The 16,263-nt window shown below is 37.0% G+C and overlaps 1 protein-coding gene across 1 annotated transcript; it reads left to right on the forward strand.

Annotated features, from left to right (window-relative positions):
- The first annotated feature begins 13,474 nt into the window (after positions 1-13,474).
- On the forward strand, positions 13,475-14,536 carry LOC132220989 (olfactory receptor 4F15). Its single transcript, XM_059674881.1, has one exon. It carries the CDS (start codon positions 13,498-13,500, stop codon positions 14,434-14,436), a length of 939 nt encoding a protein of 312 aa, XP_059530864.1. The 5' UTR covers positions 13,475-13,497; the 3' UTR covers positions 14,437-14,536.
- Positions 14,537-16,263: the final 1,727 nt, after the last annotated feature.

Genomic DNA, 16,263 nt, shown 5'->3' on the forward strand with positions numbered 1-16,263 from the left:
ATACATGCAAAAAAATGAAACTAGACCACCAACTTACACCATACACAAAAATAAACTCAAAATGGATAAAGAACTTAAACATAAGATGGGAAACCATAAAAATATTACAGGAATCAATAGGCAGCAAAATCTCTGACATATGCCAAAGCAATATCTTCACCGATACAGCATCTTGGGCAATGGAAACTAAAGAGAATATAAACAAATGGGACTACATAAAAATAAAAATCTTTTGTACAGCAAAAGAAACAATCAACAAAACAACAAGAAAGCCCACTGCATGGGAGAACATATTGCCAATTTTATCACCGATAAGGCTTTAATCTCCAACATTTACAGGGAACTCATACAACTTAACAAAAGAAAGATACAGGTCCCTCCCTGTGGCTACCTGCGTTCCGGAACCGCTAGGTACCAAACCCGAACCTGCTGCGCAGGGCGTGGGTGGGGCCATCGTCCTAGTCCTACCAACTCCACCTACTGCCTGGAGGACCAGGCTGTTTCCCAGACTCTACCAACGTGCGCTCCTTTGCCCCTGGAATGCTCTCCCCTTAAACTCCGCTCTCTGGAGGTCTAGACTCTGCTGAAATCCCGCTTCCCTGGACGGGCGTCCTCTCTTCGACCTTCCCCCAGCCCTTGCTTGTTTCACTGTCCCCAGGTTTAATAAATGTTCTCTAAAATTCAAAAAACAAAACAAAAACAAAAACAAAAAATACCGAACACACACACACACACACACACACACACACACACTCACACAAAACAAAAGAAAGATACACAACCCAATCAAAAAATGGGCAACGGAGGTAAATAGATACTTTTCGAAAGAGGACATAAGGAAGGCCAAGAGACATATGAAAACATGCTCAAAGTCCCTAATCATTCGAGAGATGCCAATCAAAATGACAATGCAGTACCATCTCAGACCTGTCAGAATGGCTATCATCAACAAATCAACAAATGACAAGTGCCGGCAAGGATGCAGAGAAAAAGGAACCCTCGTGTACTGTTGGTGGGAATGCAGACTGGTGCAGCCACTGTGGAGAACAGTATGGAGTTTCCTCAAAAAACTAAAAATGGAACTCCCATTTGACCCAGTGATCCCACTTCTAGGACTATATCCCAAGAAACCAGAAATACCAATCAGAAAGTATATATGCATCCCTATGTTCATAGCAGCACAATTTACTATAGCTAAGATTTGGAAACAGCCTAAGTGCCCATCAGCAGACGAGTAGATTAAAAAACTATGTTACATCTACACAATGGAATACCACGCTGTGGTAAAAAAGAAGGAACTCTTGCCATTTGCAACAGCATGGATGGAACTGGAGAACATTATGCTAAGCGAAATAAGCCAGTCAGAGAAAGATAAATATCACATGATCTCACTCATTTATTGAATATAATGAACAACATAAACTGATGAACAAAAACAGATCCAGAGACAGAGAAGCATCGATCAGTCCATCATACCTCAGAGGGAAGGTAGAGGAGGGTGGGGAAAAGGGGGGGAGATCAACCAAAGGACTGTATGCATACATATAAGCCTAACCAATGGACACAGATACCAGGGGGTGAGGGTATGAGTGGGTGGGGGATGGGGGGCAATGGTGGGAAAAGGATACATATGTAATACCTTAATCAATTATAATAAAAAAAGAACCAGCTCTTGGTTTCATTGGTCTTCCGGGTTTTTTTGTTTTGTTTTTTGGTCTGTATGTTGTTTATTTCTCTCTGATCTTTAGTATTTCCTTCCTTGTGCTTACTCTGGGCTTTTCTTGTTGCTTTCTTTCTAATTCTTTAAGTTGTAGGGCTAGATAATTTATTACCATTTTTTCTTGTTTTTTTGAGCTAAGCCTGTAGACCTATGAACTTCTCTCTCAGGACTGCTTTCTCTGTGTCCCATAGATTTTGGATTGTTGTCTTGTCATTGTCATTGGTTTCCAGAATGCTTTTTATTTCTTCTTTGATCTCTTTGGTAACCCAATCATTGTTTAATAGCATGCTATTGAGCCTCCAAGTGTTTGATTTTTTTTCATTGTTTTTATTGTAGTTGATTTCTAATTTTATGCCATTGTGACTTAGAAGATACTTGATGTGATTTCTATCTTCTTGAATTTGAAAAGACTTTGCATGTGTTAAAATGTGTTGTCTATCTTTGAAGATGTCCCATGTGCACTTGAGAATAATGTATCCTCTGTAGCTATGGGGTGAAATGTTCTGAAGATATCAGTTAAGTCCATCTGAGTCATTTATGATTGATGTTTAATTGCTGATTTTTTTTGTTTAGAGGATTTATCCAGTAGTGTCAATGGGGTATTAAAGTCCCATACTATGATTGTATTGCTGTAGATCTCTCCCTTGATATTACTCAGAAGTTTTTTTATGTATGTGGATGTTCCTGTATTGGGTGCATATATGTTTACCAGAGTTATATCCTCTTGTTGAATTGCTTCCTTTAGTATTATGAAGTGGCCCTCCTTATCTCTTGTTATGGCCTTCACTTTGAGGTCTATTTTGTCCAATATAAGTATTGCTACCCCAGTTTTTTACTCATTTCCATTTACCTGAAAATTTTTTTTCTGTTCCTTCACTATCAGTCTGTGTGACTCCTTTGTTCTGAGGTGGGTCTCTTGTAGACAGAAAACATATTGGTCATGTTTTTGTTTCTTTCTTTTTTTTATTGCTTAAGGTATTACAAAGAGTATTACATATGTCTCCGTTTTCCCCCCCTTTGACATTCCCCCGGCCTCCCCTACCCCCCAGTGTCTTATGTTCATTGGTTATGCTTATATGCATGCATACAAGTCCTTCGGTTGATCTCTTACCCCCCCTTCCACCCCCCAACCCTCCCCAGCCTTCCCGCTGTAGTTTGACAGCCTGTTCGATGCTGTTCTGCCTCTGCATCTATTATTGTTCACCAGTTTATATTGGTCTTTATTATCCATAAATGAGTGAGATCATGTGGTATTTTTCTTTCATTGACTGGCTTATTTCACTTAGCATAATGCTCTCCAGTTCCATCCATGCTGTTGCAAATGGTAAGAATTCCTTCTTTTTTACAGCATAGTATTCCATTGTGTAGATGTACCACAGTTTTCTAATCCATTCATCTGCTGATGGGCACTTAGGCTGTTTCCAGATCTTCGCTATGGTAAATTGTGCCGCTATGAACATAGGGATGCATATATCCTTTCTGATTGGTGTTTCTGGTTTCTTGGGATATATTCCTAGAAGTGAGATCACTGGGTCAAATGAGAGTTCCATTTTTAACTTTTTGAGGAAATTCCATACTGTCTTCCATAGTGGCTGCACCAGTCTGCATTCCCACCAGCAGTGCACGAGTGTTCCATTTTCTCCACATTCTCTCCAGCACTTGTCGTTTGTTGATTTGTAGATGATAGCCATTCTGACAGGTGTGAGATGGTACCTCATTGTTGTTTTGATTTGCATCTCTCGGATGATTAGTGACTTTGAGCATGTTTTCATATATCCCTTGGCTTTCTGAATGTCCTCTTTTGAAAGGTGTCTATTTAGGTCCTTTGCCCATTTTTTGATTGGATTGTTTATCTTCCTTTTGTTAAGGTGTATGAGTTCCCTATAAATGTTGGAGATTAAACCCTTATCGGTAATAACATTGGCGAATATGTTCTCCCATGCAGTGGGCTTTCTTGTTGTTTTGTTGATGGCTTCTTTTGCTGTGCAGAAGCTTTTTATTTTTTTTATTTTTTTATTTTTTTATTTTTATTTTTATTTTTTTAAATATATTTTATTGATTTTTTACAGAGAGGAAGGGAGAGAGATAGAGAGTTAGAAACATCGATGAGAGAGAAACATCGATCAGCTGCCTCCTGCACATCTCCTACTGGGGATATGCCCGCAACCCAGGTACATGCCCTTGACCGGAATCGAACCTGGGACCTTTCAGTCCGCAGGCCGACGCTCTATCCATTGAGTCAAACCGGTTTCGGCGAAGCTTTTTATTTTGATGTAGTCCCATTTGTTTATTTTCTCTTTAGTTTCCAATGCCCTAGGAGCTGTATTGGTGAAGAAATTGGTTCAGCATATGTCTGAGATTTTGTTGCCTTTGGATTTCTCTAGTATTTTTATGCTTTCCCATCTTACATTTAAGTTCTTTATCCATTTTGAGTTTATTTTTGTGTATGGTGTAAGTTGGTGGTCTAGTTTCATTTTTTTGCATGTATCTGTCCAATTTTCCCAACACCATTTATTGAAGCGACTGTCTTGACTCCATTGTATGTTCTTGCCTCCTTTGTCAAATATTAATTGAGCATATTGGTTCGGGCCGATTTCTGGGCTCTCTATTCTATTCCATTGATCTATATGTCTGTTTTTGTGCCAGTACCAGGCAGTTTTGAGAGCCGTGGCTTTGTAATACAGCTTGATATCAGGTATTGAGATCCCACCTACTTTGTTCTTCTTTCTCAGGATCACTGCAGCTATTCGGGGTCTTTTTTTATTCCAGATGAATTTTTGGAGAGTTCGTTCTAGGTCTGTGAAATATGTTGTTGGTATTTTAATGGGAAGCCCATTGAATTTATAGATTGCTTTGAGTAGTATGGACATTTTAATGATGTTGAGTCTACCAATCCATGAACATGGTATGTTCTTCCACCTGTTTATGTCTTCCTCTATCTCTTTTTTCAATTTCCTGTAGTTTTCTGAGTATAGGTCTTTTACCTCTTTAGTTAGGTTTATTCCCATGTATCTTAATTTTTTGTGTGTGATGGTACATGGGATTGCATTTTTAGTCTCTGTTTGTGTAAGGTCACTATTGGTGTATAAAAATGCCATAGGTTTCTTGGTGTTGATTTTGTATCCTGCTACATTGCCAAATTCATTTATTAAGTCTAATAGTTTTTTGATGGAGTCTTTAGGGTTTTTTATGTACAATATCATGTCATCTGCGAATAAGGACAGTTTTACTTCTTCTTTTCCAATTTGGTTGCCTTTTATTTCTTCTTCTCGTCTAATCTCAATGGCTAATACTTCCAGTACTATGTCGAACAGGAGTGGTGAAAGTGGGGATCCCTGTCTTGTTCCTGTTCTTAAGGGAAATGATTTTAGTTTTTTCCCATTGAGTATGATGTTGGCTGTGGGTTTGTCATATATGGCTTTTATTATGTTGAGGTATGATCCTTCTATTCCCACCTTGCTGAGAGTTTTTATCAAAAATGGGTGTTGGATTTTGTCAAATGCTTTTTCTGCATCAATTGATATGACTATGTGGTTTTTTTCTCTCAATTTGTTTATGTGATATATCACATTTATTGATTTGTGGATATTGTATCATTCTTGAATCCCCCGGATAAACCTACTTGGTCATGGTGTATGATCTTTCTGATGTACTGCTGGATCCTATTTGCTATGGAGTAATATGATTACCTCAATCTTTCTTATGCATCTGAGGCTAAAAAAGACAGAGATTCAAATCTTGTTACTCCCGCTTAATATTTTAAAGTGAACCTCCTTATTCATATTATTACTGCCTCCAAATGATAAGCACAGTAAAGGACAATGGAATTATTTCAGTGACTGAATTCTTTTGTTAAGCTCAACAAATGTATAGTAGGTCTCCTTCATTTCAGGAAACTGTACAAGTTGCTTTGGAAAACACAAATATGAATTAGACAAAAGCCCATATTTTCAAAGTGCTTATTTCAATATGGTAATTTATTATTTATAAAAGTCACATTATAAACTATTTTAAATTACTTTTTATAGTTTATTCTTTCACTTGCCTAGATTATTTATGTATAGAGAAAATTAATATTTATAAGGCTGCTTCATGTAATTTTTATCTCTTGGAAAGTAAATATTACCAAATGACATAGGGATGCTTTCTTTCATTGTAATAGGATTTAATGTGGCAAAAACAAAAAAGGACAGAGATTGAGTTTTGTAGAGTCCAATGTCATTCATCCCTCTTGTGATTCATTATCAGCTTTCCCTGTTGTTGCTTTAATTACAACAAATACAGTTTTAGGGGACAATTTCCTTGACTAATTGATGTTAGTTTTGCAACCCCAGGTCACCATAGCCTTATTTGGTCACTATCCTCCTGTGCAGTTCATTAGCTATTTTTTCCATGTACGGAAACATTTTTGAATACCTCTTGAGATAATGATCCGTGAATAGCTACAATGGAAGGATGGGGTGAAGTTGACAACAAGAAGGAGATATTTAATTAGATAAACTTCAACATAAGAAACACTCAGGTAACATTTTGTTTTTTGTTTGTATCAATTAAGCTTTGACCTGAAGGCAAGAAGAACAGATGGTGGTGGTAGTGACATGATGAGCACAACAGGGGAATAAATATGAGTGGTTGTAGATATGGAGAGCAAGAATTAACCTAATTTTTATCTAGGACTTGGAAATGACCCGGAGATTCAAAGGTTTGACTGAAGATACATTGCAGAGTCTGGAGTTCACACTGTAGCCAGGACTAGGATATAGATTGATTTGTTATCTGGACCCAGAAATCTTTAGAGACAAATGTGTGTTATCTCATAACAAGTTTGTTTTCTGCTTCGCTTCTATCTTTAGATAACTAAGAAATGAAGAGGAGAAAGTTCATTAGGTAGTAGTAATAAGTAAAGTTAAAAAAAATAAAACCCCAACTTCATAGAATCAACGTGGAGAAAGAGTGCTTGAAAACTTGGTTAAAAGAAAAAGATCTAAATATCTCACCTTAAAATAATACAGTGTCAGTTAAAACTAGGTGATGAAGGAACAGAGGAAAAAATGTAAATGTATGATGTTTAACAGTCAGAAATCAATCTTTCTGTTTTTTATTTATGTTTTAAAACATTTATAAGAAAATTTTGTACGTCACTATCATGAAATGTTTGGTGGTTAAATGGGAGTGATTGGACAGAGTGACAAAGATAAAGAGATGGAAGGTAAATCCTATGAGGACAGGCTAAAGGAATTGAGGTGAATAGATCTAGAGGGTACAGATGAATGATCCTTATTTGACTTCTCCAAGTTCAAAGATATTAAACATTTTTCTGAGAGGTTTACTGACACCTTTATATTCACAGAGAAAGAATTAAATGGATATTGGCTTAATTGAAAGAAGAAAAATTTTCCTTTTGTAATGAAGAACATTTGTGCTATCCTATATAATAAAAGCCTAATATGCTAAGTGTCCAGTGACTGGTCAACTGTTCAACCAATCTAAGCATAATATGCTAATGATAAGCTAAGGCCGCTCAACCGCTCGCTATGACATGCACTGACCACCAAGAGGCAGACAGTCGACTGGTCAGCCAGTCACTGTGATGTGCATTGACCACTGCAGGGCACATACTCTGACTGTTAGGTTAGCTTGCTGCTGGGGCCTGGCCTATGGGGACTGAGCAATATCGACCGGACATGCTCTGGACCCCTCTGATCGTGCACCAGTAGGGTCCCTTGGCCTGGCCTGTGCCCTCTCCCAATCTGGGATCCCTTGGGGGATATTGAAGAGCCGATTTCTGTCTGATCCTGCATGCCACTCCCCTTGGGAGGGTGCCAGATGCAGGGCTCATGGCTGCTGAGCACTGCTGTGGCAGTGTGAGCCTCTCCCAATTGGGACTGATTGGGCACAAGCCTGTGGCAGGCGCAGTGGGGCCAGGGTGAGCGGGAGCAGCAGGTAGGAGCTACAGGTGGTGTTGGACTGTGGGTTTTGGCCCAATCCCCACAGGCCATCCAGAGGGACCCCACCTGTGTATTAATTCATGCACCGGGCCTCTAGTTATGTTATTAAAAAGCAGGAAACCAAGGAAGAAAATGAATTCTCAAACCTCATAAACTTATAAAAAACCCCAACAACAACAACAAAAAACAACTTACATGTCCTGGATGGAGAAACAAGACAAAGGAATTGGGTCAGAATATATTTTTAGATCTTTTCCAGCCAAAATTATTTTATTAATTGGGGATAATGAACTTCTTTCTGTCACTCCCACCCCCCCAATTTTAAAATGTGACATCACTATGACTCTATTCTAAAAGGCTGCCCAATTCTAATTCCATATAGCTGAAGATATTTAAATCATCATTTCATTAAGTCTCTGCATTTGTTATATATGATCTTTTAAGTAGTCTAAATAAGTGATAGCTATAATTCATGTCATTATAATTCTTGAGAGTAACAGGTAGATCAGAACTAGAAAACTCAACATGAAAAATCTAATAATGGCAATGATCTTAGGAGACATGGAGGGTCTGGGATGCTTCAAAGTGATCAAGCACCCAGAACCTAGCATCTCTCACTAGAAGCCATTCAGAGATTATATATAACTCTGAGCTAATAGATAGCTAAGAAATTTCAAGACTTGAAGACAGAAAATGGGTAAGATTTTGGATCTGCTGATATTTTCTATTGATATTATTTTGTCTTTGCTTTTTAAGGGATTGTAAAGTAGGTACATTTTGTCTTTGACCCCATTTCTCCTGTTCTCAGCTTTAGCTCTTATTCCTGGGTTCTGCTTCTCTCCCGCTGAGCTCATCTGCTCTTTACCTGTCTTCTGCAGCAACCTATCCAAGCTAATCCTTTTTGGGTAATGAATCACGTTTAAAATGGGTCACTAATATCTTTGTTGTCAAAAATGTTCATTTCTTGCCTGAATAAGATCTGAGCTAAGGAACACCATCTAGTAACTTGTTTGTAACAGCTTAATGGAGCACCCTTCCCTTAGCAATTGGTAAGTAAAACTAGGGAATTCAGTATGTTAACCTAAAAGAAAGAAATTCTAATGCTAGGTGCAATACAAAATAATTTTGGGTCCTGGGGCTTTTAAGATTACAAATCTGAACAAGCTCCCATTCTCCCACTTCTTCCTCTTTGTCATAATTTTTCATTTAACAGACCTTGCTCATCTGCTGCATCCTGCAATCCAATTTTGCTTTGCTTTCCTTTTTTCTCATCTTTCTATGAATTTTATTTTTGATTTTAAAAATGTACTTAACATTTAAAAAAAGTGTCCTTCTTGCCTTCTGGTTGGATTCAGTCATACAAAATCTCATATTGTTTTTCTAAATGACCTCATAAATCTTCTTCTAATTTTGCTAACTCTATTTCTTATAAATTCATTAACAGTCAAATTTACCACTATTTCTTTTGCTGTTCTTGTTTGTTAGTTTTTGCTATTCAAATTTCAATGTAGAAGAAGCACCACTTATATTTTACTTCATAATATATTCTCATTGTTATAGTTTGCTAATGGGAGCCTTAAAAAACTTGGTTAGAAGCATTTCTTCCCTTAGTAATATTTTTGCTTAATTTTTCTGCCTATTTTTAGAGACAGTTTGATTAATTAGTTCATAGTTCATGACACAGAGATTTGGTTATAGTCATAAACCAGTTTATACATCTCTTAAAATTGTCCTGATAACCTTACAGTTTCACTTTATATATGTTCAATTTCTTCATTCCTTTCTTCCACATCTTTATATTATCTTTAAGGCTTAGCACTTTATAGATGCCACGTATGTATTTGTTGCTAGGCACTTTATAGATGCAATGTATGTATTTATTGTCTGAGGAAGTGAAAAAGCCATGAAATCTTTCTTCCACCATCATTTTTGAGCTGCTTTTCAATTAGTTCAAATAATTATGATAGTGAAATAAGTCAAAGATAAATATCATATTGTTCCACTTTTATGTGAAATCTAAAAAACACACACAAATGAGTGAACAAACAAAACAAAAGAAAACAGATGAATAGAAACATAGGCTGAAGGGATGATTACCAGAGGATCGGGGGGAGGGGGGGGTGGGTGGTGGGTGAGAAAGGTGAAAAGGAATATAGTCAATAATATTGTGGTAAATTTGCACAGTGACAGATGATTATAACATTAGTGGGGTGGACACATCTAAGATATAAAAATGTTGAGTCACTATATTGTATATCTGAAACTAATGTAACTAATATATAACTACTATCTATAATAATAAAAGCATAATATGCTAATTAGACCAGACGACCTTCCGGATGAAGCCAGGGCTGCGAGGGAAGCCCGGGTCCCAGGTGCCAGAGGGAAGTCAGTGCCGACAGCGGGGGGAAGGAAGGCCTACTCTTGCATGAATTTCGTGCATCATGTCTCTAGTACTTACATAAAAAAGGTGAACCAGTTATAAAGTTGTTAACTTGGTATTTAAAAGCATGTAAAGATGACTGTCTATACCAGGGGTGGGCAAACTTTTTGACTCGAGGGCCACAATGGGTTCTTAAACTGGACCGGAGGGCCGGAACAAAAGCATGAATGGAGTGTTTGTGTGAACTAATATAAATTCAAAGTAAACATCATTACATAAAAGGGTACGGTCTTTTTTTTTTTTAGTTTTATTCATTTCAAACGGGCCGGATCCGGCCCGCGGGCCATAGTTTGCCCACGGCTGGTCTATACTAATAAAAGGGTAATATGCTAATTAGACCAGACATATTCCAGACGACCTTCTGGATGTCCTTCAGGACAAAGACATGGTGGTGAGGCCAAGACAGAGGCAGTTAGGGGCAATCAGGCTGACAGGGGAGAGCAGTTAGGGGGATTAGATTGGCAGGCAGGTGAGCGGTTAAGGTGCCAGCAGTCCCAGATTCTGAGAGGGATGTCCGATTGCCAGTGTAGGCCCAATCAGGCCTAAACCAGTAGTCGGACATCCCCTGAGGGGTTCCGGATTAGAGAGAGTTCAAGCTGGCCTGAGGGAGGCCCCCTCCCCCCATGCAGGAATTTCATGCACCAGGCCTCTCGTATATTTTTAAAAAGGTAACAACTATAGGAAACAGCTACTATTCTTAGGGTTGGAGAAACAAAATTAAGAAGTTAGAATTATTAAAATTTAGTGAGTTAGAAAAGGGGTCCTATGAAGCTGAATCCCCTTCTTTGGAGGAAATGTATCTTGGCTACTGCTTGTTTCTCTGAATTCAGGTACTGAAAAATTAACTAATGAATTACAGCATATCTTCAAGTGTTATTAACCTTTCTAGAGAGGAAGAGCTGCATCTAATAGGCCAAAATTGCATTTTCTGTCATGAATGTGGATTACTTGAAAGGCAAGAATTCTTGTCAATGTTATGTCTCCAAATGCCTGAAATGATGCCTGGCATGCTGGGCACTCAAAATATTTATGAAGTTAATGAACAAAAATTTTCGAGAGAACCATTCAGGGGTCAGTTATACACCTGGTGTAACTAGTCATCCAAGACCATATTGATTGGATGATTATCACAGGCTTCTTTCATTGGTGGACATTAGTTGTTCAGGCTTGGTCTCGGTGTAGTTGGAGTCAGAAGTCACTTAAATGTAGTTTCAGGGGAAAAGTCAGGACGTTTCATATCTGTCCTTCCTCTCATATCTTTCACCTTCCTGATAGGCTATTTGAAATTCCCTATGTCAGAGTCATTGATCAGTTTTAATATTTTCCTTTTTCTCACATGTAAGAAAGTTGTGGTGTACAGAATAATGGCCCCCAAAGATGTCCATGCCTTAATTCCTGGGCCTGTGAATATATTACCTTACCTGGCAAAAGGGACATTGCAGATGTGATTAAGATTTTTGAGATGAGAAAATTATCCTGGATTATCTGGTTTAGCCCAGTGTCATAGCAAGGGTCCTTATAAGAGAAGGGTAGGCGTCAGAGCCAGAGAGGCTATTGCAGTGATGCACTCCAATGGAGGCAGAAGTTAGAGTGATGTGCTTTGAAGAGAGAGAGAGGGCTCATGAGCCAAAGAATACAGAAAAGCTTGGAAGACCCATTTTGGCTTTTTCATCTCCAGAACTGTGAGGTAATACATTTGTGTCTTTAAAGCCACCATTGCTGGTAATTTGTTACAGCAGAAATAGGAAACTGAAACAAAAGCTATTTAATAAAAATAACTTTTAACGGGAGTTAGGGTTCTTGATTCTGGTATAAACTCTCACCAATTACCTTAGTGATAATGAGCAGGTCACTTCCTATATTTTTTTCTATATTCATTATTTCACTAACGAAACATAAATGTTGTACTAAATAAGGAACATCCCATTGAAAGTGGACCTCTGATGGCTTTTCGCTGGTAGTTCTTTATCCCTAAAAATTGTAATTTTGTCTTTACTTCCCCATACTGGGATCTGTCTAATGTCCTTTAGTTTTTTGTTTTTTTCTCGATTTTATATCATCCTCCTCTCTCACAGACACAGACACTGCCTAGCTCTTTTTACCCAGTTTATTTTTTAAATTTCTGTCATTCTTTTACCCATTCAAAATGTATTTTGAGAAAGAAAAGAGACAACTTTTATGTGGCAAAGTTCTTATCTTTTCTGATCCAATGTGTGTGTGTGTGCATGTGTGTGTACACACTAGAGGAGGAGATTGTCTTAGCTCATCACATATTTTATGTGAGAAATTGGGATTTTTTGAAAAAGTAAGTATTATTTATAAAATAAATGAGTCCCCCCATTTTGAAATGTATTTGAAAGGTCCTTTATTCAAAATTTTTAAATTAATATTTGGGACCCCATATTTCTTTTGATGATTGAATTTTCTTATGCTAATATTACTTTGTGTAAACAGTTACAGGAATGAGGCTTGGCATCCTGTGATAATTCCTGATTAATAACACAAAAAATACTGTTAATACGAGCATCACTGAATTGTAATTCACTTTCTTGTCTCCAGAGTCATTCTTCAGTCCATTAATTTTTTTCTTCATTCAATAAGTGCAAAGTACTCATTAAATGGCTATATTAGTCACTACTGGTGATTGTGATGGAGGTGAGACTGCTTCTGTGAACCAGACATAGTTCCTGTACTCAAGAAGCTATACTTTAATTTGAGAGATGGAAATTTATATAATGATGAGAGGCAGAGCAAAATAAATGCTAACAGTGCAGAGGGAGTATAGAAATGCACAGATTTGAAAATTTTCACAAATGAGAAAACATTAGAGCTGGGACATTGAGAATTTAATTCTGTGCTTTGGAGAATAGAATGAGAGAAATTTTAAAGGTTGAAAGATAGAAAATTTTAGAAGTCTAATAGAACAATATAAATAACAAAAGAGAGACTTTGGAAGCTATGCTGTGCATAAAAAATTGTTAGGTGGCTATATGAATGGCTGAAATACTATTAATTTATAAGAAATCATAGTCAAAAGTGTTTGAAGATAACTTTTATGTTATTGAAGTAGAACACATTGGACAGGAGGATATAAAATGTGCATGTAATCCTAAAGAAAGAAAAAGTAAAATAGATCCAGAAATGTAATTAAACTAATAATAATAGTTTTGAAAATCATAATGTCATGTGGGAACCAGCTGACTCCTCTAAGTAGAAGTCCAGTGTTCATGTAGTGAAGATCATTTGGTTGTGTGAGATGTTAATATTATGATTGTTTTCATGGATTGAAGACTTTCTTTATTGAACACCAAAACTTGGCTATCCATTTTTTTTTCCCATTTTCTTCCTTTTAGATAACATGAACATTGACCTTGGTGTTTGAGACAATGGATGGACTGAATCACTCCACAGTATCAGAGTTTGTGTTCCTGGGACTCACCAATTCATGGGAGATTCAGCTTCCCCTTTTTGTCTTCTCCTGTTTGTTCTACTTGGCTGGCATGATGGGAAACCTTGTCATTGTGTTCACTATAACCTTCGATGCTCATCTGCACTCCTCTATGTATTTCCTCCTGGCTAACCTCTCAGTCATTGATATGTTTTTTTGCTCAATCACAGCCCCTAAAATGATTTATGATATTTTCAAGAAGCACAAAGCCATCTCCTTTTGTGGATGTATTACTCAGATCTTCTTCACTCATGCTGTTGGGGCCGCTGAGATGGTACTGCTCATCACTATGGCCTTTGATAGATATGTGGCTATATGTAAGCCTCTCCACTACCTGACTATCATGAGTCCAAGAATGTGTCTATACTTTTTAGTCACTTCCTGGATTGTTGGCTTTGTCCATTCATTGATTCAATTAGTTTTTGTGGTAGATTTGCCTTTTTGTGGCCCGAATGTATTGGACAGTTTTTACTGTGACCTTCCTCGGCTCCTCAGACTGGCCTGCACAAATACACTAGAACTGAAGTTCATGGTTACTGTCAATAGTGGGCTTATTTCTGTGGGATCTTTTGTCTTGCTGGTCATTTCCTACATATTTATTCTGTTCACTGTTTGGAAGCACTCTTCAGGTGGTTCATACAAGGCCCTCTCCACTTTGTCAGCTCATATCATTGTGGTGGTTTTGTTCTTTGGGCCGCTGATGTTTTTCTACACATGGCCTTCTCCCACATCACACCTGGACAAATATCTTGCTATTTTTGATGCATTTATCACTCCTTTTCTGAATCCAGTCATCTATACATTCAGGAACAAAGAAATGAAAATGGCAATAAAGAGATTGTGCAGTCGTCTTGTGCATTACAGGAAGATTTCATAAGTGAATTGGCTTTGATGATATGGAACTATAGATGCTCCCTCATGCTGGATGCAGAGAAAACATTATGCAATTTCAGAGAAATACTCAAGACTTAGGCCATGTTATATGCCTAGAGATCTAGTATCTATTAAATTATGGTATCTATCTCATCATTAAATTAGAAATGATGCTATTCTTTGACACTCTGTACATCAAAGTGTTAAAGACCAAATCATATGTCTTTTGTAACTTACATGGTCTAAGAAAGTGCCATGTAATTGAGAAAATAATAGTTTATCTTTTTTCTATTTTGGACAGATTATTCTATTGATGGAATATGCATTCATATTATTTTCTTCTATTTACTACATAACTGTTTTGTTTTTAATTTTCTTTTTTTCCTAATCTGCTACTTCTTATTACCCCAGTACCAAGATATTTTGCCTCCTTATCAGGCTCCTTTATCTGTCAGTATGGGAAATTGTTAATTCTGTATTAGAATCTTGAATTTAAAGCTAGAATGAGTAACCAACATCAGTTGTTCTAATCCCCTCAGTTGTACATGCTAAAACCGAGGAATTGAAGGGTGACTGGAATTTTTCCAGAGACACACAGCCAGATATCACCGGAGATATTCAGGCATCAGAAACTGTCTCTGGTTCCTAGGTCAGTTCCCTTGCCCTTCAAGTCAATATTATATTTAAATTTCTGCTTATATTTCACTCTTTTAACTTTTTCTTATAGGTATATTTGAAAAGAGATCTTTACACCTCCCATTTGTATTCCTTCTTCCCAGCAATTTCCCATTAGCATTTAGCACTTCTTTATCGATTCTAAATCCTTCCCTAATTTCTACTGCTAACATACATTTTCTTGCTCAGGACCTACCAAAAATGAATTTTAAACCATTGCTTTAATTATTAAAAATGTTTAAAATTCATTATTAACAGTATTTTTTGTCTACAGTGGTATTCAGAGAGATGTTTGATTAAATTCTATTTTGTAGGTCTGAAGTCCCTCCCAAATATTTACAATTAATGATGTTCCTTTTTTTGATGGAAAACAATGTGATTGATGAATTGTGTATTCTGCTTTAGTAAGTCATACTGAGATCATTGTGCTTCTCCCAGAAAAATAAATGTAAAATATTTCAATAAATAGAAAATAAAAGATTTATAAAATATGTGTGCAGATTTTCTTTACCCAGAAATCGTGCATTCTAATCTAGGTATTGCTTTAAGTATTTTACCTTAAATTTTATGAAGCAGATATCCTCTTTATCCCCATTTTACAGAGGAGGGATCTGAGGCACAAAGATGTTAAATGTTCTCAAGGTCACAATCTTCCAAAACTGAATCAGAAAGAATCAGAAAATCTGAAGAGTCAGATTACAACTAATGAATTTGAAGCAGTAATAAAAAAAAACTTCCAACAAGCAAATGTCCTGGACTGGATCACTTCACAGGTGAATTTTACCAAACGCTTAAAGAAGACCTAACACCTATCCTTCTCAAACTAGTCCAAAAATTCAAGAGGAGGGAAGATTCCCAAGCTCATTTATACACTCAATACTTATATAATTGTATTAATCAATATCACGCCAATAAATTAAATAAAAAAGGTCCTCAAGATCTATTGAGTAATAAGCCTGGCTCAAAGTGTTAGAGTGTGGATTCAGGATCTGTTATCCTAGCTCCCACACTATGGATCTCTGATAATAAATAATAGAATAACTCATTTAATTGAGAACAATTTCTATTTGTTAGCTTTCCACACAAATGGGGACCCCATCACTCCCAAATGGAGGAAAGACTACAGCCTGGTTTGTTTATAGTTATGATGTTATGC

The sequence above is a fragment of the Myotis daubentonii genome, chromosome 1 (genome assembly GCF_963259705.1).
Source record: "Myotis daubentonii chromosome 1, mMyoDau2.1, whole genome shotgun sequence".
Classification (NCBI taxonomy): Eukaryota; Metazoa; Chordata; class Mammalia; order Chiroptera; family Vespertilionidae; genus Myotis; species Myotis daubentonii.